At 47.5% G+C, this 27,549-nt stretch overlaps 2 protein-coding genes across 5 annotated transcripts in view; one reads left to right on the top strand and one right to left on the bottom strand.

Moving 5' to 3' along the window:
- The window catches only part of Mbs (Myosin binding subunit), a 79,236-nt gene extending 55,420 nt beyond the window's left edge, over positions 1–23,816 (bottom strand). For all 4 annotated transcript variants that reach the window (XM_089561070.1, XM_089561071.1, XM_089561072.1 and 1 more), the window contains exons 1-3: positions 23,482–23,816; positions 4,805–4,935; positions 2,998–3,116 (exon numbers count right to left, since the gene is read on the bottom strand). In XM_089561070.1, the coding sequence (XP_089417196.1) occupies positions 2,998–3,116; positions 4,805–4,935; positions 23,482–23,733 (502 nt within the window). In that variant the 5' untranslated portion in view covers positions 23,734–23,816. The remainder of the gene's footprint in view (positions 1–2,997; positions 3,117–4,804; positions 4,936–23,481) is intronic.
- Positions 23,817–24,173: 357 nt separating this feature from the next.
- LOC149330486 (CCR4-NOT transcription complex subunit 2-like) overlaps positions 24,174–27,549 on the top strand; it is a 40,428-nt gene continuing 37,052 nt past the window's right edge. Inside the window, exon 1 of the mRNA XM_089561065.1 lies at positions 24,174–24,319. The gene's annotated coding sequence lies outside the window, so the exon portion shown is untranslated. The remainder of the gene's footprint in view (positions 24,320–27,549) is intronic.

Here is a 27,549-nt window from a genome sequence, read left to right as displayed (position 1 = left end):
CCTGGTGCACTAACTGCAGGCATGTACGCAAATGTTGTGACTGCGTCACGCACATTCTGAAGGGACTATGTACGTTGAAGGTTGTGCTGCCAAGGTCACTGTTTGGGGAAGTGCAGTCTATAGGGGATATCCCAAATTCCGCAAGTGCGCTTTCCCGCATAACAGTGTTGCCCAAGACAAGATGGCCACCATGCGTTTCCAGCTGAAATAAAGCAGGAAGGACTGGTTTTTTGTTTGATTCTGCCAAAACACGTTCCTTACATTCTATCCACATCCTTAGCGCCTGTCCTGTAGTCCACGCAGTTGTTTGATAGAGAAGGAGTCTTGTCTTTAGCAACATAGTCATGTGGGAAAGCGCACTTGCAGAATTTCGAATATCCCCTATTAAGTATATATTGAATTATTGTTTACATCAAACAGTCAGAACATCCCTTGAAAATTTCCCACAAATGAATAGCCCTGCAGTTTGTGCTTATTGAACTCTCATTCACCGGAAAGTTCGATACGCCAAACAGCGCGTCATGCCTCTGAAAGTGGTGCTTCTCCTAAGGCTGCCTGCACGACCTAGGACACAACACCGACTGGCAACACTATTCCAACAAAACCGCGTGACAAGGTGAGTGCAGTGTGCGCTTGTACTACTTTGGTCTTTTGTACTCATTTTCCCCACGACACTACTGTCACGAGGAGAAGGCAAAATATGTCACACGGTAAAGCTGACCTTACTGATCAAAGGCATAGTGGAAGCCAACTGTGCCTTAATTTTATTAAAAGATTACTCTATTCAGAAAGCTCAGGTCACAGTATAAGACCTCCAACGATAGACCTACACTTCATCTCATAAATGTCTTGTAGCAGCACTATGGAGGCTCGAGACCTCCCCAGCCAATCAGAAGGCAGCGTTAAGAGTGTTCCTCTGAGCCTTGTCATCTGCTGTTCGGCTCTTGGTGCATGCATTGTTGCAAGTGTATAAATAGACGCTGTCTATGTACCTAACACTAAAAGAGCATTAGACAGTTTATGAATAACGTATGCATACTTACGTATACTAAACTCAAATATTTTGCGGGACGTTATGCTGTTTGTAAAATATGGAAACAGAGACGCAATGTTAACTTCAACCTAGTGGCGCCATCTGGTTTTTAGAACGTAAACCATTTTCGGCAACAAACCACACTTTTCTTTAGGGCTAGGAGCAGCAGAATTTTTCACCCCCCCTCCCCTTTCCTTCCTTCCTTCCCCCCCCCCCCTTCCGCAATCGAAACCACACGCTTCACACACTTCATGCAAGGCACAACGACCGCCCCTGCTACGCAACCGAGAGGCGGCAAACAACAGACCCCACAAACGCCTTCCCCAACACCTTCACACTTCGAAATAACTGACCAAGCATCTGTTAGAATGGAATGAAAGGTTGCAGCGGAAAAGGAGGCCCCGCAGGTCTTATCTACATCGCATTGCCTCTGCAGATAAGAGAGAATATAAATACGGAAAAGGGAAAGGAAGAATGAAAGGAAGGATAAAAGAAGAAAAGAGCGGGAGCAACAAACGAATAAAGAAAGGAAAGAGCGGAAGGAAGGAACGAAGAAAAACAAAAATTACAAAGAAAGGAAGGAAGGAAGAGAAGACGAAAGAAAGGAAAGGAGGAATGAAAGGATGAAAGGAAGAAAAGAGGCCGTACGTCAGCCACCACCTTCGCTTCGACCCATTTTTCGTCGCTTTACCCACTGCAGGCAGCCTTCCTCAAGCTCGTCTAAATCCGAACCCTTCCCTGCGGCATACCCCGCTGTCAGAACTGAATACCAAGAGGCCAACCAGCCCTGTCCTTGGCCACACTGCAGCCACTATAACAAGGCGGGCGCCCAGTGCAGGCACAGTGCCGGCCCGGCATAAAGACGCCGGCGCGTGCCACGGGGCGTGCAACCGTGGCAACAATGCAGCCCCCTGCCGCCTGCTGCCAGCACAATAAACAAGGGGGGGGGGTGGCGGTGTGATTTCCATGCCCTCTGCCGCTATCCTCACTGTCTACCCTCTCGTTCCTCGCTGCTCTGACAAGCGGTGACACTGAGAACGACGCACAGGCAGACAGATGCACGAGGAAAGGGAAGAACTGAAACAAGCCGCCGCTCGCACCGCCGGAACACGCGCGAGAAGGCCAGAAGGCGCTAACCAGAGGCTTCGGTCGTGAACTAGTTGCCGCGGGTTATTCTCGGCGAAAGGTGGCGGGCGGGGGAGCACATGTAGGCGTCTGGTGGGCGGAGGGGGGAAGACCGAGGAAAGTTGCCAGAAGACCCGGGAACTTCCCGGGTTGAAGAGGGGGGGAGGATTCACGAGGTATAGGGCAGGAACAAACGACGCACCCCACACAAACTCAAATCCTGAATCTGCTATTTCCGGGACGGCGTGATCTCTGAAGGCGTGGGAATGACCGTACGCCGCGTCCCATCAAAACAAACGCCGCTGCGAACTCTTCACCCCGTCCCTTCCCAGCCTCGCTGCTCGCAAACTGCCCTGGTGCTGTTTGCAAGGTGATAACCATCGTTATGTCAGTTATCTCATGACCACAGGCCAAAACAATGCGAGGCCCTTGGCAGACAGTACCAGAACTAACTTCCAACTCAGTACTTCGATTGTTATCTCCTGTTTTGCACAGAGTGTTTTCCTGGGCTGAAGTCCAAATTTTTTCAGTTCCCAATTTTTTTTCTGCAGGCGGTTACAAACTTGAATAGTTCACCCCACACAGCGTTTAGAGCCTAACATCCAACTGTTTTACAGTGGCCACGACCCCGATCCTTTCCCCGTCATCTGGAAATCCTGTGCCGAGGACTCTGGCTTTCAATACCACGTATTCAAAGCAACGAAAAAACGTAATCTCAATACCCCTCAGTCCTCAATCTATCCACCGGGACCGCTGTTGATCAGCCTTTTGGTCAACCGGGGGGGAAGGGCAAGTTGCAAGAATCCGGCAACGCATTAGCCAAAGCCGCAGCCACTCACTGAGCCGATCCACTTCGGCCTGCAGCAGCTCCTCCATCTCCTCCGACTCGGCAATGTCGATGGGAAGGTCGCCATCGTTGTTCACCCGTGATACGTCGGCCCCGTGCTCAATCAGGTACCTGCAGGGAACCAATGGTGTGCCAGGTCTATTAAAGGAGAAAAGCACTCCACACTTCTTTCAGGCAACACTTAGAAGCGGCCCCACGATGTGTTAACTTGGTCACCTATGCCAAATGGACAAAGGCTAACTACAGAGCACACACTACTGAAGAGTATAACACCGGAGACCTTCAGAAAAATTTCCCCAACGAAAGTCAACGAAGGAAGGCCAGTGGCTCCTTCACACAGCGAGACAGAAGTCTGGCTCCCCAGTCCAGGTTACCCAGACCCAGACCTGTTACCCAGACTGCTGTGCCGCTTAAAAACAAAAGTGTCAACACTTTTCTTTGCTAAACCACAGGATGCTTCCTGCTTGCATAGTACACAGGTGTGGCACTTTGCGACATGCCGTGCTTGCTACTACTTTTGAATGCACTGCTCGTCTCTTTCAGCCAGTATTAACCGGATGTAAGCACAGACAGCACAAAACCAATTCAAGAAAAGGCGGATTCTTTACACTGGCCGGAGGAGTGCAACCACGTGTTGATGCGGGGACAGAGCTCCCATTAAACTGGGGGGGGGGGATTAGTGCTGTAGAAAAGTTTTGCCACCACAGTGATAGATGGCAGCACAGCTCCTATTAGTTACGGAACAAAATCTTCATGCTTTAAACTCATCCTAGCCCAAAATAGGTACTGTCACCGAGCATAAAAGTGAAAGCCAACTAGAAAATGCCGCCACATCACTGAGTCGGGTGAGTTGGTGATGCAGGGTCAATGCCACCCTTATGAGAAATCTCCACACAACATACACAGCTGTTCGGAGATAAAAAGAACAAATGCTCATCTCTCTGAATAACTCCACAGTCTATAAACCCTGGCTTGACAGCAGTGCGTACCGCATATTGACACGTATAAGTCCACTCTGAATGTGAGTCGACCCCCCAACCTACAGCCCTTGCTGACCAAAACACAAAAGCTGACTCCAACTGTAAAGCCACCGCGTTACCTACCCCCTCTCTACCACTGCGGTATGGCAACTCGGCACCAGCAGCTGAACGCAAAAAGCGTTTCACAATGCAGTGACAAGGTCAGCAGTCAGAGGCAAACAAGATCAAAGCCAATGAAATGGCATCCCATCCTGCCTTCCGTACCTGCCTGTGGCCAGCTAACTGGTAGCAAACCAAACTGGCAATGGTCCAGTAGTTCTGCAGTTTCGAATTCCAGCACAACGCATGGTCTGGAGGTTACCGAAAGTTTGCCCTTGCGCTGTGTACTGCTCGTTCGGGAAAGTCAGCGTTAGCCAGATGGGTACATGGTAAGCAATTCGAAACTTTTATAGCGGAACCAGTTTGCACGCAAGATTTTTTTTTTTGACGCACGACGCTCCATGTGGGAATGGGCAATGTCAAGAGGAGTGTACTACCTGCCGCTGGGCCAGAACTACCGTAGACCTTGTAGATAGGTTGGTTCTGCGTATAGGTTGACATCCCCATTTCAGATCGTCATTGTTAGAAAAAAAAAGAAAAAAAAGTCGACTGATACCCAGCAATATAAAGCAATTTTCTTGGTTTACAAGCCGCAATGAATAGATAAAGATAAACTAGGTCCGTCAGCATCTTTGAGGCCACCCTGCAAGCATCAGTTCTCGGCGTTGAAACGTCCCCTCGTTCAATTCTGCATGGCAAGCCAAGGCCGCATGTTCTCACCTGGCCACACTGACAAAGCCACAGGAAGCCGTAGCGTGGAGCGGCGTCCAGCCCTCGTTGTCACCGAGGTTGAGGTCGCACCCGCGCTCAACGAGGAACTCCACCATCGCGATGTTGTCGTCGATGCACGCCTGCAAGAAGGACGACGACAACAATGAACACACTGCAATCCCAAGCGTGTGTACCTTCAACGCGGCCACAACGGAAATTAAGACGATGTTTCACGTTGAAGACCATGCAGTTGCGACAGGGTATGGCTTGGAGATGACTGGGGGCACATGACTAGGGACTATGACTGCTACCTGATCAAAAAGCTAAGTAGGCCCTCGACATTAAAAAGTTTGGTTTGGTTTGGTTTGTGGGGTTTAACGCCCCAAGGCGGCTCAGGCTATGAGAGACGTCACAGTGGAGGGCTCCGGCAATTTCGACCACGTGAGGTTCTTTAACGGTGATAGCAAGTGTGATAGCAAGTGAAAAATGCAATGTAATACTGGAACTGACAGCTGGAGCAAGAGGTTTCCAGCCTTTTATAGCCTTTCATAACTTTAATAAGGTTATGAAAGGCTATTTTTAACCTTCCACCATGAAATTTGAGAAAACCCATATGCAGGCACTAGCACGAGTGCTCACACTTCAATTCATGGCGAACAATCAAGAAAGCGTTAAAATAAGCGCACCAATGCTTTGGAGCACTACAATTCTCCACACAAAAGCACATTCCCGAGATATATCAACATATTACAGGCAATCGCAATTCTGAAGCAGTTGCATAAAGCAACCAATCTGACTGCAGCCAGCAACAAGTGTGATTAATGGCGTATTCCAATTGGCGATCCACAGTCCTGAATCCATGAAGAAGCACAAAACCTGTCTCAGCTAATATGAACTCAAGATTTGAATCTAAATCACCCATTGACGGATGCTAATCCGTTCAACAACAAAATATGCCCTGAATCGACATCAGACTGTGCCACAAGGTGAATATAAGGTATGCATGCGGCTACATAAAGAATATTTGCAGGTTGCCTATGAAGGCTAAGTAAAAATGTTTTGTTTTGTGCTCATATTATAAGGGCTTCTTATATATTATGTGTGTGCATGTACATGTGTGCGTGAAGTGATTTCCATGACAGTGCATACATATCAGGAGCAAGAATGACGACTGCCGCATTAGTTGTAAGCAGTTTCGTTTTATTACAGAAGACACAGCTCTCGCACAGCCTCGCATCACGGGCTTGCAAATCTTATGTGCCATGCACAGGCACACACATAAACTATGGGCACCAATTCAGACTGCTGATCATATAACAGCAATGCCAGCACTAACAAGAGCACAAAGGGCTAGCTCTCAACTCCTCTGAACCAAACGAGTCTGACATATGCCACAGTGACTTTATTACTCTACTGCCACATTTACCTAAACATAAGTTTGGTTTGGTTTTTATGGGGTTTAACGTCCCAAAGCGACTCAGGCTATGACGGACGCTGTAGTGAAACAGAAATTTCGACCACCTGGGGTTCTTTAACGTGCACTGACATCGCACAGTACACGAGCCTCTGGAATTTCGCCTCCATCGAAATTCGGTCGCCGCGGCCGGGATTGAACCCGCGTCTTTCGGGTCAGCAGCCGAGCACCGTAACCACTGAGCCACCGTGGCGGGTTACCTAAACATAAGTGAAACTCTTTATAAAAATTCAATGGATAACACTGTATGATCAGGAACATAATGAGTACTTAACGTCCCGATGCAAGGTTTTGTTTGGCCTTGAGGATACTGATAAAATTAAAACAGCAGAAAAGAACAGAAATAAAAGCGGTTAACATTTAAAATCCTCTTTTAAGACGAAGCACAAGGTACCAGATTCACACTACAGGCACAGGAACAGCAATTCCACCCTCCTTAGTGGTTTCCACAACATGGAAGAAGTGTAATGTGCACTGATGTGATAAGACTGAGCAGGGCTGTTGACAAAGCCTTGCACTTGGTGTTGGAGTTATTCAGTTGAGGTGTTTACATGTGAGTAGCAGTTATTTTCTCCACACAGATGCTTGTGACCATGGATTTGCAGTTTTCTCAATGCAGGATGAAGAATAAATACATTCAAGCCGATCTCTATGGATAAATGAAGCCCCCATAGGTGAAAAAGAATAAAAAAAGACTTCTACATCTAACAGCAAAAACGATCTGGTCCATAAATTTCAACAAGCACACCCCTTTCACTACGAAAGGAAAAAATGTTGCTTCTATGACATCTTGGCCACTAAAAAATGTCAGAAAAAAAATGCAAGCACGTGTGCATGTATTTGAATGCTATCAGCTGTACAAATGGACAGCCATTGAAAAACCACCCATGAAAAACAATGCACTAGAAGATAACACCGGGTTAAATTCTTTTTTTTTCCCTCTCTGTTTTCTGCAAGCCAGAATCAGACCCGCTGTTGCACATTATCTCTGAAGCTGTGCAGCTAGTCGTTTCATAACTTCAGCAAAATTTTCAGTAAATCCTCAACAGGAACCAAAAATGCTGCCACATGTATATCCCAGCATTACAATGGCTAAGACAAGCCAGCGAGACCAAGGACTACACAGCGCTCTCAAACAATTTCAGTCATCAATTTTTTCAAACTATTGTACTTAGCCATAATTCTGGGCCATTTAAAATGCATAAAATTTCGCACATTAAGGACTTGTGCCTGCTTCCTTGAGTGACCTGTATACTGCGAGCGAGTGAGAGATAGAGAGAGAGAGAAAGGCTCTATAATTAAAAAAGAGAATGAGGCTGGCATTTATATCTACTGACTTGCTATTCTGCATGGGGAAGGGATTCGGGTAAACGATGTGTAGGAAATGGGAAGACAAAGTTCACTGCATAAAGAACGTGCAGAGAGAGTACTGGTTAAGAGGAATCAGTTCGTCCAGAAGCCCAATGTCATCTCAGGAATCAAATAATACTAGGCATTTATATATACACATGCCTACAGCAGCAAAGAAAAAATGAAATGCTCAATATGAGCTGGTGTCAACAAAAAGTGCAGTAAAAAAATTATAAGGTAACACGAAGTTCACATGCTAAGGTGAGAACGGTAACACGACAACAAGAGAGGCAGAGGCTTTGGAATATTTTGGTATTTTTTTATATTCTCGACACAGCGTATTTTTTCCGTCACTATTTTGTGCCTTTAAAATTTCCATTCTCTTTTCCCGACGACCATTGTTTGCCCCTCCACCCTGCGATGCATTTTTCATACCCTGAGGGTATCATAAATAAACAGCAGCAGCAGAACGAGGACCCACAGCAGCCCCCAGCCCACCTCTCCACAAGACGAACGCACACCGAGAACAACTTCCCCCTTCGCCCCGAATCGACTCGACCTCATCGACCCTTCAAGAACGCGCATCCGCCTAAACAAACAATCGCTCCGCGAGCATGACAACTTCCTTCCTCATCCCCTTCTCTGCCGCTCACTGGCGAGCACCAAACCGTGAAAGCAAGAAATGAGCTGAGGGGTGAAAAACAAAGAGAAAACAGAAAGGACATGGGCACCAAGCTCAGGGCCGGCCGTTACAAAAAGAACAACGCAACCCCTTCCTTTATCCTATCATCCAAGCCACCTCCTCCACCCCTTCTTTCAGGGCCTACCACAAGCAAAGCAATGCAGATGGAGGGGGGTCGGCAGTATTTCATCATCCTCGGAATAGCAAGCCCGCCAGGCAACGCGAGAAGGTGGCAGCAGCCCCCATGTTTGCATGAGAGGGGGAGGGGGTAGAAGGCGATACAGAGCAGAGGGAACAGAGGCCAGCAGGAAGGGAGGGATGGGTTCTAAATTTAGCCGATCAGACTTCTTCGAGGTGGGTGGGGGGGGGGGGGGGGGGGAGAGCAGGCAAGCGTTGGGACGGAGTGGGGGGGCGCGCGGCGCAGGCAAAAGAAGCAGCAGCGGCGGCAGAAGCACGGAGACGTTGTTCGTTTGGCTGCCGCTGGGTCGGGATACCGATGCCACCATTGCTGTTGCCAGCGGCGGTGGCGATGGTGGCTGCGGTGCCGTGATCTTCACGGAAGGTTGCCCTCCCCTCGCAGCCTCCTTGCCCACAATGTCACGACTCCCTTGAAAAAGGAGTCGAAAATAATTTTTTTAATTCCAACGGCCCTCTTCTTGACATCAAGAAAAAAAGAATAGCGGAATGGGGGGAGCCCTAAAGGAAGCTGCATTCGCAATCATTCTTTTCAGAAGGTGGCCACGTGAATTCACATTGAAAGCAAACTTAAGAAGTTGGTCAGAATGGCTGTGTTCAAAGTTTCCAATGACAAGCAAATTTTTCGTTCTGATCTGTGGCTGAATATAAAAAGTGACGCAACTAGGTAGCGATGACTCCCTTCTCCTTTTGCAGTGAAATAATGTCGACAAATGGTCTCTACCAGTCCATCCCTTCTTCGGCTAAATTCCACTACAAGGGGCAGCACAAGCTAACCAAAAATAAACCATGCTCGCCCTGAAATTAGTGACACTCCCTATAAACACGTCAGAAAGATGCAAGAAAGAAAGGTTAAACTGATGCGAAGCTTTGGTTTGGTTTGGTTTATTGGGGTTTAACGTCCCGAAGCAACTGAGGCTATGAGGGACGCCGTAGTGAAGGGCTCCGAAAATTTCGACCACCTGGGGTTCTTTAACATGCACTGACATCGCACAGTACACGGGCCTCTAGAATTTCGCCTTCATCGAAATTCAGCTGCCGCGGCCGGGATCGAACCCGCGTCTTTCGGGTCAGCAGCCGAGTGCCGTAACCGCTGTGCCACCGCAGCGGGGCTGATGCGAAGCGTCTTTGCAAGGACATTTTCTCAACGAGGTTCTTTGATGAACTCCGTTCTATTTCAACGTGCGGATGGCCTCCGGACACTTCCCAAGTGCGGATGGCATGCGAACGCTTCCCGACTGCGGATGCCGAGCGGATGCTTTCTATGTGCGGGTGGTGAAAAACCAACTTTGTTGCCGTTTACAAGCAAGCACACAGCGATAAAGCCGACGTTGCAAGATGTGAACAGCGCCTGCACTATCATGCCCCTCAACACCTTGGTTTCCTTCCTAGTATAACGCAGGCACAACGCTCGCTTCAGCCATTAATCGAGGGGAACGTGACAGGCGGGAGGTGCGGCACCACACAGGCTGCCGACAAGAAGAGGGGGGGGGGGGGGGGGGTGGCACACCAGCCACGACCGCCAGGTGAACAATGATCTGTCAGCCGTCACGCGGCTGCCAGATGGGGTGCAAGGGAGAAAGGAGGAGGAGGAGAGGTAGGCAGCAGATGGCGGAGGTACAGGACGTGCACGGCAGACGACGGAAACAACGCCCGTGTTGTCAGTGGCTTATCAGACGCAGACGATGCCGCCGCCTCCTTGGGCTTCGGCTTGGAGTCTGAACCCACCCCCCCACCCCCTCCCCGCTACTTTCGGAAACTACGCGCTTGGCGCAGCGAGCGAGTGTTGTCAGCCACATGGGTCTTTGTAGTAGACCTGCGCAGCACAAAGGTATTCTTTATTGCGCCTTTTGTATACTGGGGGGGGGCACCCCTTTCGGGCCCAGCCAGGTCAGGTGCGGTAAGAAAAGGCGCATCAAAGAAAGCCTTTCGAAAAGGCTTTCGGAGCACAATGCCCAGGTAAATGGAGCTGCAGCAGGTGTCTTGCAGGCTGCTGCCCTGCGATGCTCTATCCGCAGGTGGTGTCAGACAAATCGGCTCAACCGGAATGCTTCCGCAAGACCAAGCACACTAGATCTTTCCGCACAAGTTAGCGGTGACCTCTTCGGGGTAGAAGATTTTCGAAATGACTGCCCGAACATCGGCTCTTCATGAGCTGTGACGGCAGTCCCAAGCCTTCAGCAAATTCAGCAAGCTACCGTTACTAAGACCCAAGCTCCACGAGCACATCATTAATAGCTCCTTGCGCCTCAAAAAAAGAAATAAAGAAAAGAGGCGCAGATGCACCACTGCGAGGACCTACGCACAAGCGTGCCTGAGGGTGACTCAGGGCAGTGTTTTGGCAACAGTGCCACAATTAAGACACCGCCAGCACCCGGGGTCGACACGTGTATTCCTCCCCGCCCTACGGCAGGACGAGAAAGCAAGGGGTGGAGAGAGAAAGCGCCGCCGGGTACATTCGTCACTGGCACCGGGGGCGAGGCAAAGCTGAAAGGGTACCCTTTTTTTCACAACAGGCCCGCACGCTGCCCCACTTTCTTCGTCACGTGGGTCACCTACGTGACAAAGCCAGCAGAGGTAGGCAGGCAGATTTGCCACAACTGCTGCGTGCGATTCTGTGTCACGTGTGAAAGCTCTCGCCAACCAAACTTCTTTACTTTTGACATGCTCGTATTCCCTTTCTTTCTTTTTTTTTCCATTATCTCTTGCTGTCTCTATTCCTTTGTGACGATCTGAAGCAAATTCTCTATTTTGTAAGCGATGGAATCACTGGAATGCCAGAACATGTTAAAAGCAAAAGTTCTTGTTTTAATGGCAAGAGCATGCGGCCAGTAAGTAAATTTAGATGTTTGCTACCAGCTGGGCCTAGCAAGCAACATGAATATGCAGTTATAGTTAACAAGGAACAGAAAGTGTCACAATAATGCACAATGGCAGAAAAGCCCGACATGTACAACTCAGCTGTGCTTTTCTTATGAAAGTGCAAACAGAACACAAAAAAAAAAGGAACAGGCGCCCAATTAAATTGTTTTGCCCTCACTGACATCAATATGAAAAGACCAAAGCATTTTACAACAATCAAAAACTGCAGCTTTTGCGCTTCCTTGGCTTCTCGTTAAATTTGCCAAAATAAAAATCAGGATGCACTTTCCCACCCATCATAACTGAATTCTCAACTCCTTTCCCTCGTCTAAGAGCAAGAAGGACCTCCGATCCGTCACAGTTTTAAATGGCAGCGAGACAGCCTAAACTTGAAACAAAGCCAAGACGAGCTTTTTCAAACTTTTATACTTATCGCGTCCCTATGCGTGACTGCCGAGAACCAGCCTGTGTTGCACAAAATTATGTCCAACAAGAAAATGTTCGTTATCAAGGCATCCCATGCACAGCTCGCCCTGACACGACTGCCAAACATTATCTCATTTGCGTGCTCGTTCCTGTAACTGCCCTAATCCAGAAAAAAAAAAGGGGGGGGGGGGGGGGCTAAATGTAGAGCAGTGCTCGCAGTTTGACTTCGAAAAAAAAGAATAAATCACAAAGTTTCAAGACCGTTAATAATGAAAAGCAAGAAGAAGTAGTAGAAAGCTGGAGAGATGAGAACTACGCTGCGGGCAGGAAACACGGAAAAAAAAAAGAGGAAAAAAAGACGAGGCCACAGGGGCAAGGGCGCAGGTTCCTAGACCCATTTCGTCCCTCGGCACATTCGGTTTCCCCTGGGAGCTGGCGGAGGCCCTGCACGGCGGGCAACAGAAATTAATTTGTCTCTCAGCCCCGCGAGAGGATGGCAGCTGTCAAGCACCGTGAATCACCCCCCCCCCCCCCCCCACTCCCCTTGTCAAATTTAGAAGTTGCCAAGGCCGCAATATCAAAGCCGCGATGGCTGCAGGGGGGGGGGGGGGGGGGAGAGAGAGAGAGAGAGGGAAAGGGAGAGACGCAGCCAAGCATCAAGGTGGGGATGCAGGGTGCGCAAACTCGTGTTCCGTGACGGGCACCTGTTATGTGGTTCGCGATCGGCGCAGTTCATGAAAAATGGCCCAGTTTGCAATCACTTCTGCGGATCAGCCATGATTGTAAAGAGAAACACATACTGAAAACAATTTTTAAGAGATTTAGCAGTGAAATTTTGTGAGAGTAGTCATACAACTATTTCTAATAAGCGCGAAAAAATTTGTCTAAATACATCAAGAAATAGGAAAATCTTTGCTGAAAGCTGCGTCGCCCTTAAAGGACTATAGATGCCTAAATTTTGCTACACGTTTTCTTCTTTCGAACGATGCGTGATACATCTGAATACATGGATCACCATGTAGTATTCACCTACGACCGCTATATTTATAACTGAATTTTTTTCCTCATGCTGCTTCTGTTTCATCAGCCGAATGATGGCTGCGACGTGTAGTTGAACTTTAGGCCGCGTGAGGCAAGGAAATATCCAATATAAACGTTGATACATATTTTAATTCACTACAGCATTTAAACCAGCCTGCTTCAAGAGCTGGAAATGCAACAAACAATGTATCGGCAGTTATATTGCAGTTTTTTTGTAGCCTCACATGACCTGAAGTCCAACTACATGTCATAGCCATCGTTAGGTTGATGAAATCGAAACCGAAATAGTGTCAAGAAGAAATTAGATTATAAATTATTTAGCAGTCATCATAGACTAATACCACGGGACACTCCATGTATACCAATGTCAAACACATCAAACACTCGAGCAGAAATTTGGTGTCTACAGTCCATTAAAGGAACAGCGAGCAAAACTCCGTCCAATATTTTTTATTCACAAATGCTTGATTGGCAGTAAAAGGATGAATTTGTTGTGAGGAAATTTAAAATTGGGATGTCATGACTGATGAGGACCCCGTGATCCCCATTTCGGATCGGCACAAAAAAACTGTCTCAAAGGAAAATCTGGAGCCTGACACAGCAAATGTCCCAAAGCAGGATTAATTCAGGCAGACTTCAAGTCAACACACAGTAAGACAAGCAACGGAGAGGTATGTGATAGTGTTCATATTAAGAGAAAAGAAAGGGATGCAAAATGGGGCGGAGACAAATACCAGTGAATGACATTTTAAATGAAACAAAGCGGAAATGTACACTGGCAGGTCATGTAATGGGAGGCGAAGATAGCCGATGGTCCTTTAGGGTAACCGAATGAATTCCAAGAGAAGGCAGGCATAGCAGGCTGGACGGATGATATTAGGAAGTTCGCGAGTACATGCAAGCTGCAGTTGTCACAGGTCAGGTCTAACCGAAGGTCGATGGAAGAAGTTATCAATGCGAAAGCGTTTCTAGGCTACGTCGGCGGGGTCGCGTCGCCAAAACGTGTCCACAAAACGTGCCCGCAGCATCTGTTACGTTCTCAGAATATTGGTTTATGGTTTATGGGGTTTAACGTCCCAAAGCGACTAAGGCTATGAGAGACGCCGTAGTGGAGGGCTCTGGAAATTTCGACCACCTGGGGTACTTTAACGTGCACTGACATCGCACAGTACACGGGCCTCTAGAATTTCTCCTCCAAAGAAATTCAACCGCCGCGGTCGGGATCGAACCCGCGTCTTTCGGGCCAGCAGCCGAGCACCATAACCACTGAGCCACCGCGGCGGCCTCGTCCTCAGAAGAGGTAGCATCAAACGAATGGTTGTGATCGACAGAGGACGGTGCGAGGATGATGCGCAAAAAAAAATTGTCGCTAAGATGATTAGGCAATTAATTACAGCTAATAATTAGAGTTCAAATGTCAAAATTGAATGTCAAAATGACGCAGACGGCAAGCAATAGCAGAATATCGTACCAAATGAGTGAAAAAAAATAGAAGTTCGAAATGGACTGCAACGTGTTTGGCGAATGAAATCCAAAGTAATCGAATAAAAACAATTCACTGATTTGGAGTAATTAGTTTATTAGAAGCAAAAACAATGGAGGGTTGAATGGTTTGGACAGGTATATAAAGTGGATGGAAAAGCAATTAAGGCGTCAAACTTGAACAACAAAATGAATAATCAATCATCGAGCAAAAAGGTTAAAAATCAATAATTAATCAATGATCGATAATCAATTGATCTATAATTAATCATTTGACTGATAATTAACCAATTGATCAGTAACCAATCAATTCATCGATAATTAATCAATAAAGAGGCAAAGAGGCGACGAGTGCCGAGGAGGCGTCAATGCTTTCGCATCCTCCCAATGCGGTCGCCGCAGTGATGGCTAATTTTTATTAGCGCTCGTTTTGTGTGCCTTCCTTGTGCACTATGGAACCTCATGTTGATTACCCACTAGCCCTAACCCTCTCAGGGAGAAGCAGTTCTCCTGCAGTGGACAAAGTTGGGCTGCTGATGATGATAGCCAGGATACCAATGGCCCACACGTGGACGGACCTCGCTGGGACAGCCGACACCCATCGAACGCCACACGCGCGCACCACAGGAACGCACATGAGCGCACACGCGGGCGATCCACAGGCTCCTCCTGCGCTCGTGAGTCACGGCCGAGCACACCCGAGCGACAATTTCCCGCTTCCGCGCAGGCACCGTATCGCACCGGCGTGCCGCGTTTCTCTTTTTTTTCCCTTTCCGGGCCGAGCGATAACGATGGCTTCGGGAGAAACAAATTGCAGAGCGACAAACAAAAAAAAAAGAAACGAGAGCAAAATGAAGCAACGGAAGGAACTGCCGAGAGCGCCAAGACCAGTAGCGTGCGCATTCCTGGAAGAAGATTTCGCGATGAGCGAACATTTTTGCGCGCAACAGGCACCAGCGAGTCGCGGTGGTCGCGCTACCTTTCGTTCGCTAACGAACAGACCAAAACGATCGATGTCAGCGAATCTCTCTCATGAATGTGCCAGCAAACCAACCTCCTCCTCTACGCAAACGTTTCCGCCTAATCACTGCCTCGCCCTCTCCCTACGAGGCGCGCACTAGCGGCTCTTCCGTGACGTAATACGCACCCCCCCCCCCTAAAGAAATATGCTAAAGAAATATGCAGCACATATCATCATCATCATCATCCTGACTACTCTCACTGCAGGGCAAAGGCCTCTCTCATGTCTCTCCAATTAACCCTGTCCTTTGCCAGTTGTGGCCACCGTATCCCCGCAAACTTCTTAATCTCATCCACCCACCTAACTTTCTGCCGCCCCCTGGTACACTTGCCTTCTCTTGGAATCCACTCCGTTACCCTTAAGGACCAGCGGTTATATATTGCCTTCCCATTACACGCTCTGCCCAAGCCCATTTCTTCCTCTTGATTTCCACTAGGATGTCATTAACCCGCGTGCAGCACACAAGGTGCAGCTAACATTTACCACTACCGTCGGGCTCTCTCACGACTGGCTTTTACGCAAGCCAAGCAAACATCACTACAACAGAACACTGCTGCCAACACACCAAAAAATTCCCAGCTGCACATAATGACAGCCTCACACACGGTCAAACAATGCCACATATCTCTCTGCCGGACAGTCTGACGTTCAAAGAACATCTGTGGACACGAGCCTCAGCTAACAGATTGAATTTCCAACACGAACTGACAAGTGCTGTCCCAAGCCCGTCAGGGAACGAGACAGGATGAAAGTGTGCTTGCATTCCAGCCAATGTCATGACCGGCGGCCCCCCAAGCGCTTGGATACACGATGCTGCGCAGCAGATGGCAGTACAGATAGGCCACCTTGAAAAGACTTAGACGCTTCCATTATTTTTTCTTTTTGCACTATTTCACCATGTGGCATAAGTTCTTTACAATACTCTTCTCCAATTGAAGAGTTATGAAGCAGAATTATGGTAAACACAATGCAGGTCAATAATGCATTAAGAAAAGAAAGAAAGACTCAATGGAAACAAAAGCTGGCAGAAGCAGCTTCTGAAGGAAAAGAAGATTCAGTGCTAGGAAGGAATGAACAAGCAGCTCCAAGTGCGGATTGCAGGCACAACCAATAACTAACCGAGTTGAAGATTTCCCAGCAGTGATTGTTGTGAAGTTATGAGGTCTCGAAGTCAACCAGCGAGTGCTCACTGTTAAGAAATGTCTATCTCATCGCTTCAGTGCAATGAATGTCCAATGGGTACACAGTTACGTTGATAACGAACATGGTTTGGCAAGATGCAGAACAACACAAAAAGACTGCCTGAGACAACGCCAATGACATCTTGTCACTGAATGCAGCACCAAAGAGCAGATTATATACAGGAAGAGGTGCAAAAAATGCATACTGATTCCAAGGAGTCTGCGCAGTTTTAAAACAGGTCACCTTCTAAAGATGACGAGTTGGAAAGTTACCAAATCTCTCTTCAGCAAATGTAAGAAAATAACTTATACCAGAAAGAATGCTCACAACGTGTAAGGCTGGCAAAATGCAAAGAGAGAACGTTTTAGAAAAGCCACCAAATTAGGACCAACAACAGATCCAAACGTGTTACGAGACGACAGCTAAAATTAAAAGATCCTGCTTGATACTGATAGAATCTAGTATGATAATGCAGCGGAGAAAACCTCTAAACTAGACAAGGTGATGTTCTGTGGATAAAGTCTGGTAACGATGGTGAACGCATACAGATGTACATAAACCAGTTGTTAAATGCAACATTTTTCCTCAGCTTTCTTCAGTGCACTTACTGATACAAGGGAAGCCAATGTCGAAAACTCGCACCGCTGTGGTGTAACAGATCAATGGCAGCCCTCATTAAAAGGCAGCACACAAAAGTGCATCTGTACACGCGCAAGCATAAAAACGCACTTGGGCACACGTCTATTACTAGTGTAGAAGTAATGAGCCAGTTCTGAAATCCATCTTGGAAAATTACAACCACACTGTTCAACAAAAGGTTCCTTTCTTTCGCTTGGTCCACACTAGCTTCTGCTGCCACTAATACCAGCATGCAATCGACACTGCACCCACCAAGCACTGTGTCCGGCATCACGATACAAAATGCGTACACTGATTGTAAATATTGGGCCAATTTGTACCCCTCCCCCTTCCACTCCCTATTATGTAGTACACCTACAGCTGAAGGTCCGCCTTCAGCTAACTCTATTTGTAATGAACTGGCTAACTACTGAAACTAGGCTAAATCCCCTGCAACGAGATGCTGATAAGTGTAAGGCACAAAATGAAATGGGAGTTAAAGAAACAAACTGCATCTCACTGGTAGGCAAAAATCTGTGTTTGGTTATTCGAGGCAGAATGGATAGCGGTGGAAAAAATTCAGGGGGGCACTTTGTTGACCTAAAGTGCGCTGAGGCAAAAGTCTTAAGCGCAGTGTTGTTGCTTGTGTCATTGATGTGTGGTTAAGATGTTAAGCTTCGCCTCTAAGAGTGGAACGCGACAGCGTCTTGCAATGCTGCCAGGGAGTCCACAGAACGCCATCGCCCGTTCGGCTCTACACCTTGCTCGTTGGTAAACTGGTTTCTGAGGAAAGGAAATGTATCTGTCCCGCATATCTCGGTGGACACCTGAACCTCGCCGTAAGGGAAGGGAGCAAGAGGGGAGTGAACGAAGACACCATATTCACTCGACACGCCTTTATTCATTCCAAACCATCAAGCTGGCATGGCGGAGAGGTTAGCATGCTCGTCTCGCACTCCAGAGACCCTGGTTCGATTGCCCAACTCGACCAATTTCCTAGTTGGTTTTATTTAATTATCTGGTCTGGCTATAAATGTTAATTAGGCTAATTGGTTAATTAAGCAATTAACTAAACTCAGACCCACTTACATGGAGCATCACTATACCATTCCTTTAATTCGTTGCATGATTATTAGCCAAAGTACAATTGGCCCTGCTTGAAATTTGCGCACAGTGACGTCACACCCATTTTGACCAATTGAAAAGCATGAAATTTCTGTCGACAACTCCTGCTTACAACGATGAGGCATTAAAGGCTTCCACCTTAAAATAATCCCCGTGGTGTCACTACATATGCATTCGTGCATGCATAAAAAGTACAGGGGCATTTTATCATCACATGTTCTGCTTGCATAAGCAAGCTAATCATGAACAAATAAATGCACCGCACCGTGCACTTACATAACAGACGAGCCACGGTGACTTCTCAAATAGCCAGCACTAACTCTGACAGTGTGCAAAATCAGGAACAAAAAAAAAGAAGGATGTGATGCACCATTTGTTTTCTCCTCCCAAGTTTTGTCAGTTAGCACTATTCATTACAGAATGAGGCACTAACTAGCCTTAATCCTTGCTGTTCTGCCGCAACAAATTTTCAGCAAAATGTAGTAGCAAAAACGGATCATCATAGATTTGACTGCACACTGAATACTGGTATCCCTATCACAGCTCAGTGCTATCACAATGAAACTACAACACTATAAATTCCCCAAGAAATATAACTATTCCTAGCCATGGGGCCTCTCTGGCCAAGCTCCCCGTGTGCCACTGGAACCAAATTATCATCATCATCATTCATTAAGAGCACCAGGAAATTTATTTTCCCAGAAAATTCCCGTGCACAAAATTATCTAATGCAGAGAATGGCTAATAAAAGTTATTAACTTTGACTCTAGACCACCAAGACGCCGTAGTGGAGGGCTCTGGAAATTTCGACCACCTGGGGTTTTTAACGTGCACTGACATCGCACAGTACACGGGCCTCTAGAATTTCGAATCAGGCCTACTACTGAATGTTTAAGAACAATAAAATTGCACAAATATCAAAAAGCATGTGCAATAAATCGACACATTTAAAATCATTCCATCACGTGTCGGTGTCGCCTGATGAAATTTTAAGGGTGGTGTGCCGAGAAGGTTCGCTTTACTAGTGGGTGATCTCACTGCATATACTCTGCACCTCTGAATGTCAACACTGATTTTGCTATCAGAAATATGCTGTGAGATGCAGCTTGCATAACAGTACCTGGATGTGGATTCGACACCCCTGACAAACTACTGATATCGGTACAGTCTGAATCACAACATTACATGCCAGGCATTGAAACGAAAAGGAAAGTGATGTGCGCAATCTGCTAAGGACAGAAACTTCACCAATGAATCACAGTGATCTCTGTGGATGATAGTACACCTTAAAACATCAGTATACCACCAGAAAGGTGATCCAGCATCACCTCTCAGAATGACGAGATTGGAGCCAGGGGACTGTCTTGTTCCACCTTTATCACCGAAAGGTGATCCAGCATCACCCTTCGGACTGACAATGAAATTTGAGCCAGTGGGATTGCCTGTACCACCCTCATCACCAGAAAGGTGACCCAGCATAACCCATTAGAATGACAATGAGATGGAAGCCAGGGGGATTGCTTTGAGCCACCCTCATCACCAGAAAGGTAATCCAGCATCACCCATCAAAATGACAATGAGTTTGGAGCCAAGGGGATTGATTGCCTTGTACCACTCTCATCACCAGAAAGGTAACCAAGCATCACCCATCAAAATGACAATAAGTTTAGAGCCAGGGGGATGGCCTTGTGCCACTCATCAGCCGAAACGTAATCCAGCATCACCCATCAAAATGACAATTAGTTTGGAGCCAGGGGGATGGCCTTGTGCCACTCTCATCAGCAGAAAGGTAATCCTGCATCACCCATCAAAATGACAATGAGTTTGGAGCCAAGGGGATTGATTGCCTTGTGTCATTCTCATCACCAGAAAGGTAACCAAGCATCACCCATCAAAATGACAATAAGTTTAGAGCCAGGGGGATGGCCTTGTGCCACTCATCAGCCGAAAGGTAATCCAGCATCACCCATCAAAATGACAATGAGTTTGGAGCCAAGGGGATTGATTGCCTTGTGCCACTCTCATCACCAGAAAGGTAACCAAGCATTACCCATCAAAATGACAATAAGTTTAGAGCCAGGGGGATGGCCTTGTGCCACTCATCAGCCGAAACGTAATCCAGCATCACCCATCAAAATGACAATTAGTTTGGAGCCAGGGGGATGGCCTTGTGCCACTCTCATCAGCCGAAAGGTAATCCTGCATCACCCATCAAAATGACAATGAGTTTGGAGCCAAGGGGATTGATTGCCTTGTGTCATTCTCATCACCAGAAAGGTAACCAAGCATCACCCATCAAAATGACAATAAGTTTAGAGCCAGGGGGATGGCCTTGTGCCACTCATCAGCCGAAAGGTAATCCAGCATCACCCATCAAAATGACAATGAGTTTGGAGCCAAGGGGATTGATTGCCTTGTGCCACTCTCATCACCAGAAAGGTAACCAAGCATTACCCATCAAAATGACAATAAGTTTAGAGCCAGGGGGATGGCCTTGTGCCACTCATCAGCCGAAAGGTAATCTAGCATCACCCATTAAAATGACAATGAGTTTGGAGCCACTGGGATCGATTGCCTTGTGCCACCGTCATCACTTGGAAAGGTGATCCAGCATCACCCTAGAATGACTGATTCGAGCCAGAGGGATTGCCACCTTAAAGGTACAGGGTCGTCCACTCTTAGTTAGAATGCGCTAGCACATGGTCGTGCTATTTGGAGGGTCACTGCGTCCGAAACGGCTGCGCATCGAAGCGAAGTGGCAGATGACGCGAAGCACCACGTCCAGGTACACCTTCTCCTGCGCCACTTTGGTGCGATGAGCGGCTGTGTCGCACGCGGTGGCCCTCTGAAGAGTGCGGCCATGCGCTAGCGCATTCTAACTAAGAGTGGACGACCCTGTACCTTATCAATCAACGACCACATATCTGTCACTGGATGAACGCCCTTCCAAATACTTTCTGACAGACATCAATATCTGGGAGGGTATCAATCAACGTGAGGGAGCTCTTGAACACCGCATACCCATCCCGCTCTCCCACAGCTGTCGACGGTTGTTCAACAACCCGGGAGCAATACACACAGATGCCCGCTCACCGCGCTCTCATTATCGGGAATCGACACAGCTTCCAATACCCGACATCGACCGCGGGAACTGACAAGATAACGGCGAGGCAACGCTACAAGGAAACAAACGCACGCGTGTGATAAGCAGGCGATGAATGAGTCAGCTGGAACGACACTTCTGAAAGACGAAAAAACGACGTCACTGAAACTGAACGGGGGAAATGGGGCTATATGGAGCACCTGACGCGATTACGGCATACCTACGAAGAAGTGTCTCTTGCGACTAGCGGCAGCTAAATAGAGTTGTCAAAGCCGCAAGCGCATAGCTCGTCGCTCTTACGTCACGGGAGCTCACACACGCGCACGTCATCGCCTGCGAGACCGAAATATAAAAAGAAAAACGCGCGACCCAGAAAAGAACACCAAAGTCCTCCAAAAACCCGGGGCGACTCCGAAATTTCGGCAGAGTGCGGAGTTCCGACGAAAACAGAACAAGAAAATGCAGAGTGTCGCAACCCAGTTCTCCAGACCGCGTCTAGCCGCGCAAGATTCCGAACCAAAAACAAGTTAAAGAAAAACAGGCGGGACAACAAAATAAAAGTTGTCGAATAGAGAGCGGAGAAGCGCTCCAAGAACTGGAAGTTTTGTCCCAAGGCCTCGCAAACAGAAAAAAAGACTTCGGCAAGGTGTAGCGCGCCCCACAACCATCGGCGCGACGAGCAGGAGCAGCAGACGATTGGGTGCACCCTAGCAGACGAACGAAACCCTTCGCGTTACGCCAAAGACGACGCCAGCAACGCTTTGGCCGTCGGAAGAGAACCCCTTTCTCCATCCGACGCCGGCGAACGCGAGCTGTAGGCGCAGCAACGATGGCACAACCCTGCCTGGCTGGCTGGGGCTGCGAAGGATCGCAACGAAGGTTCGGGTAGGAGGCACTTCCACGATCCCTCCCCTACGCTCCTCTCACTCCAGCAGCCCACCCCCTAGGGGAGCTAAATATAAACTAAAACAGAACGAGGGGAGGAGAAAGAGGTGCAACTCGTCCGAGCCGCCAGCGAGCCAGCACCACAACCCGGGGTTCGGGAGCAGCCCCAGGACCTCTCTTTCTCCCCCCGCTCGCTTGCTCAACGCGGGGAAACTTGCCCCACACCCTTCGCACTCTATCCACCTCTTACCACCACCGCCGCCACCGAGCGAAGAAAACCGTTCTTTCGGCGGAGGTCACATAAGCGCTCCCGCGACAACGTATGCGGCTAGCGCCCAACTTCATTGACGGCTTCGACGACGCGCGCGCCGACGAGATTGTTTCTCCTTCTCCCTGGCTTCATTGCTTTTATTTCGTAGCGTAGAGTGTAGTACTACGAACTACGCTCCCGGCAACGACTCTAGAGAGGCCTTGCGGCGGTTGTTGCGTCGACTAGAGGAGCGAAAAGAAAATAAGAACTCGGGCAGCCCAGACGAGCCTTTGGAGAGGCTAGGCTTAACAGACCTGACCCACCAGGGGCTCTCTCGCGCGCATACACACATACGAACTGCGAGGAAGCACACACGGCAACGGCGGAGCTCGGCAAAAGGCGTGTCGGCGGTGTACTTTTTTTTTCTCTTTTTTTTGCTAGTGTTTCCCGTTCAGTTCAACTCCGATCGGCGGCTGACAGTCGCTCGCTCGCCACTATATCGCCTTTCGGACACAATAGAGAGAGAAAAATGAAAAAAGTATGCGACTAGTCTTTGCGCCAATATTCACTGCTGCATCAGAAAGCGCCGTCAACTTTTCGCGATTTTTTTTTTCGTAAAACGGGCCTAGCTACCGCGGCCATGCAAACCGACCCGGAGCTGTCTTTTCACTTCTTTTCTCCCTCTTTTTCGTAAGATATACAGCGACCAACAGCAGCCATGATACCATATACACACGGGCAAACACAAAAAGCAGAAACTATTGGGCACGCAGCGCAAATACCGCGACGGGGAGAGGTGGTGTTTGGTGTAGTACGCCGCTGTAGCCTCTGCCTTGCCCGGTCCCTGAAGCCCCCCCGCCCGTCGGCAGAGTAGGTTCCGGGCGGGTTTGTGAAGTCGAACACCGGGGCGGAGGAGGGGGTTTTTTGTGAAAACCGTATTTCTACACACAGCGCGAGGTGTCGGGGCGGGATGTCGGCGTCGTGTCGTACCTGGTGCAGTGCTGTAAGGCCGTCGACGTTGGTCGTGTTGATGTCGGCGCCGGCGGCGAGCAGACGCTCGACTTCGGCGGTGTCGCCCGCCGCACAGGCGGCCAGGAAGACGCAGCCATCGCTGAACTTGATACGGGAAGCCTTGTCCGGTGGCGGCTCGGCGCTCTCGCGGTTCGTCTCGGAGTCCTCCCAGCGTTTGAGCTGCTCTTTTCGCTTGAAAAGCGAATTGCTGGGCCGGGATTCCAAAGACATAACTACCTAACCAACACTGGCTCGCCTGGCACACCGCATCACAGCCTCCCACACGACCCGCCAGATGACAGCACTGTGGCTGACGGTGAATGAGGATTAAAGCCTGCCATTTTGAGACACAGTTTAGTAAAAAAAAATTACAAAAATTATAATGTACCTGTTAAAAATGTTTTATACGTTCTCAATAAAAACTGATGCTTGAAATTGCTTTATTGTTCACCAAATTGTTTATTTTTGCAAGAAGTATTATTTGTTTAGTTATCTCGAGACAATTTTTTTTAGGAAGTAAAGATTAAGTAAAACAACATATTGTTAACGTTTTTACTGCAATTAATTGCTCACTTTTAGATTAACGTTTTTTACGACGACATTTCGCAATCTAAGAAGTTTTGTGGAAGCAGTACGAAACCGTCATCTCGCGATCGTGGTTTAAGCGCTTTACCGCAAGAGGGCGATATCCGTCAAATCGCCATGTTTGTTACCAGAGTTGGTGTTGTGTGAGTGACCGTGCTGGCCCAAAAGTGTACAAAAATAGACCGGACTTCTAATATTATTTAGGAGGAGTTAACACGGATTGCCTCATCAGGTGATTACATCGCTTTCTTCTCCACTCGATAAGCCGTCCTGAGCCGCTCAAGTGGTTCAAAGTGGGGACCCACTTCTGGGGTACCCCTGTGTTAGACGCTTGGTGGTGGTGGGGGGGAAGCTTGTCAAAAAAATGCTCGACATATCGGAGTTCCTGGGTTGGTTTTGTGGTTCATTTGCTGGTTAGAGAATGCGCACTGACAAAGAACCTCTAGGAATTACTTATGAACAGGTTGTAGCGCCTGAAAAGCTGCCAGTTACTTCCCGCCGAGCACATTGGATCTGAGCACGGAGTTTGATGTGCCCTGTAGTCGCTGTCTTTATACAAATTATTTGCCTTAATGAAGATTTGCCATCGTTTTGGAGCACACGCTCAACTTATCCAGCGAACTCTGTCAAGCGAAAGCGTTTTTCCAACTCAAATTGTTCGCGCCTGTCCCAAGCTCTCGTATATCAGTGTGTTGACTGAACGGCGTTGGTTACGGATGTAGCGTCGTGTTTGTCGCTTACGTGAGAGCTCACTTTTCATGTTGTACGCTACGACCCCGCGTTGTTATGCGGGAGTTTCGTAAAGACGTTGGGATCGGTTAACATTTACCGCGTTGCCCCGTTCCAGAAGTTGCAGTCGCGGTCACTTAGTACGCGTTAATCTCTGTCCCTGAAAGCTCGTTTCCGAGATCGCTTCCGAGCTTTGAAACGCCCTAGCCTGACCTCACCAGTGTGTCAACGTCCTTACTGGTTTGCAGCGCGATGTCTGGTTAGTCCTTTGTTGGGACAAAAGCCTCTGCCAAGCCGATTAGTCCAACGCGTTGATTTGACCACCGCTATTGTGCATATTGCGGCTGCCGTAGCGCACGTTACGAAAGGAAAATGGATGACGTAACTGTTGTGAATGACCTTTTACAAATGTACCAGAAATCTAACCTAGTGTTCACGCTTGATGGCAACTTATCGGCCATATGTTACTACTTAACCTATATAACTTAGCCTAACTTAAATAATACTTATCATGTGCACACTTGTGAACATGTGTTTTTTTTTATGCTTTTGTGGATTACTGCTGAAGAGCACAGTTGAGTTCTTTCATTGAGCATTCACTGACAGCCAGTGAATGAGACCGACTACTACATCCATTAGTAGCTGAAATTCTGAAAACACAATTTTAGCATATATTTGAAGTACTTGAAGTAGAAGCATGCCTTTTTTGATTTTGAGAACTTAAAAAGCAAACCAAATGCCTTACAAGCAGTGATAAGCGTGTGACTGCAATTGGCATTGTTGGGCTAATTGTACTTATGTGAGTCATCGAGCTTCCTCAGTGGTTGTAACGCTCAGCTGCTGACCCAAAAAACGTGGGTTCGATCCCGGCCGCGATGGTCGCAATTTGATGCAGGCGAAATGCTAGAGGCCCGTGTGCTGTGCAATATCCATGCACGTTAAAGAACCCCAGGTGGTCGAAATTTCTGGAGCCCTTCACTACGGTGTCCCTCATAGCCTGAGTCGCTTTGGGACGGTTAAACCCCATAAAGATTAACCATTAAACATGCACTGAACACTTGGGATAACTGCGAATGGCCGTACTATTCAATTGCCCTTAAGGATTGAAAGGCTGAGGTGCAGAGTTTACCTACCCTCTTAAAGCTGCTTTGTATAGAGCTGCCAAAAACTTGAAGTAGCAAAGAAGAAAAAACAGAAACAAGGAACTTTGAAAACAGTATAATGAAAAGGGAAAGAAAAGTGATAATGGATTGCAAAGAAATAAAAATGGTCAGGAAAAAAGTTTTGGCACTGGATGAAAAGTACAAAGAATGCACAGCAGTTTATACAAATGGTTCTAAAACAACACATTACGTCGGAAGTGCTGTAGTACAAGATAAATGGGAAAAGGTACTCAGGTTGCTTCAGTGTGCGTCAACTTTCTCAGCCAAATGTTATGCCATTTCCGTGACTGTTGCAAAAACTCAAAAAGAACATTCAAAACAGCATCGTCTACACGGACTCGATAAGTGTAATCACTGCACTGCACGCCAGAAATGTATGAGAACCTTTAATAGGAGATATAATACATAACGTAATGACTGCTGAAACACAGGGATATGAAATTAAGTTCTTCTGGGTACCATGCCATATTGGTGGCAACGAGAGAGCTGACGTATACGCTGCTCAAGCTCACCATAAGCAAGTCAGGACTGTAAATATACCCTACGCAGGTTGCATAATGTTAGTAAACAATAAACTTGAACGAAAAATGCAGTCTGCATGGAATAATGAAGAAGATAATAAACTACATTTAGTAAAACCCATTCTGGGAGAATGGTGATCATGCAGGCATCAGGAACATTTTATAGAGGTAAATTTATGGCGTATACGCATCGGACACATACACCTAACACATAACTTTCTACTCACAAAACAGGACAAATCTCTGTGTGAGAAATGTGGAGGTGAGCTCATAGAAAATCCCATTTTATTTTCTTGCATAGAACAGAAACGGCTAAGGAAAAAAATATTTCACTGTATTTTAAAATAAACACATTCCCTTCCACCCCAGTTTACATTTAGGAGATGATCCATTTGTAGATATTTCATCTGTTTTTAGTTTCCTGAAAGGTGCGGTGATCTTAAACAAACTATAATATCATAAAAACTATAAACCCTAAAAATCCCTACCTTGTGCTTTGACGCATTTCGGGATGTGCCATTTTTTCTGGCCTGAGAAGAAGACTGAGGTCATAATTTGATTTTTTGGGCTCTTTAGAGCCTTTGTCCGGACAAGGACTGTCACCAAGGGCACCCAGTTTTTGAAAGAAATTATACCACGTGTTTGGTCTACGATGGTCCGAGTTGCTTACGCACCATAAAACCCAATACAATACAATACAATCCATCTAGGTCTGCTTATGTGCATGGTGGTGCCAGTACAATGACAGAGAAAACTTTAGGAGTTTCAATTGCATTATCCTAGTCACCGTTATCTTTAAAACAATGTGGAGCAGTTTTGAGTGCCTAGTATCCTATGAAATGTGTAATGACGTCCCATGGCGTGATCACGTATTGCCTAATACGACTCTTTGCAGCCCACGACCTGGTAGAGCATATGCATACTCAGTCCGCTGTGAGATGCTTGATGTGGCTTTCTCCCGCAAGCGCACCATGAGTCTGAAGGTGATGGTGCTTGGGACCACCATGGACCGTTAGCCCTATACCGAAGCTGTCGATAGGTTTTAAGGC

This window comes from Amblyomma mixtum, chromosome 9, assembly GCF_055824585.1.
Source record: "Amblyomma mixtum isolate Tamu chromosome 9, ASM5582458v1, whole genome shotgun sequence".
Classification (NCBI taxonomy): Eukaryota; Metazoa; Arthropoda; class Arachnida; order Ixodida; family Ixodidae; genus Amblyomma; species Amblyomma mixtum.
This window is presented reverse-complemented; position numbering and strand designations above follow the sequence as displayed.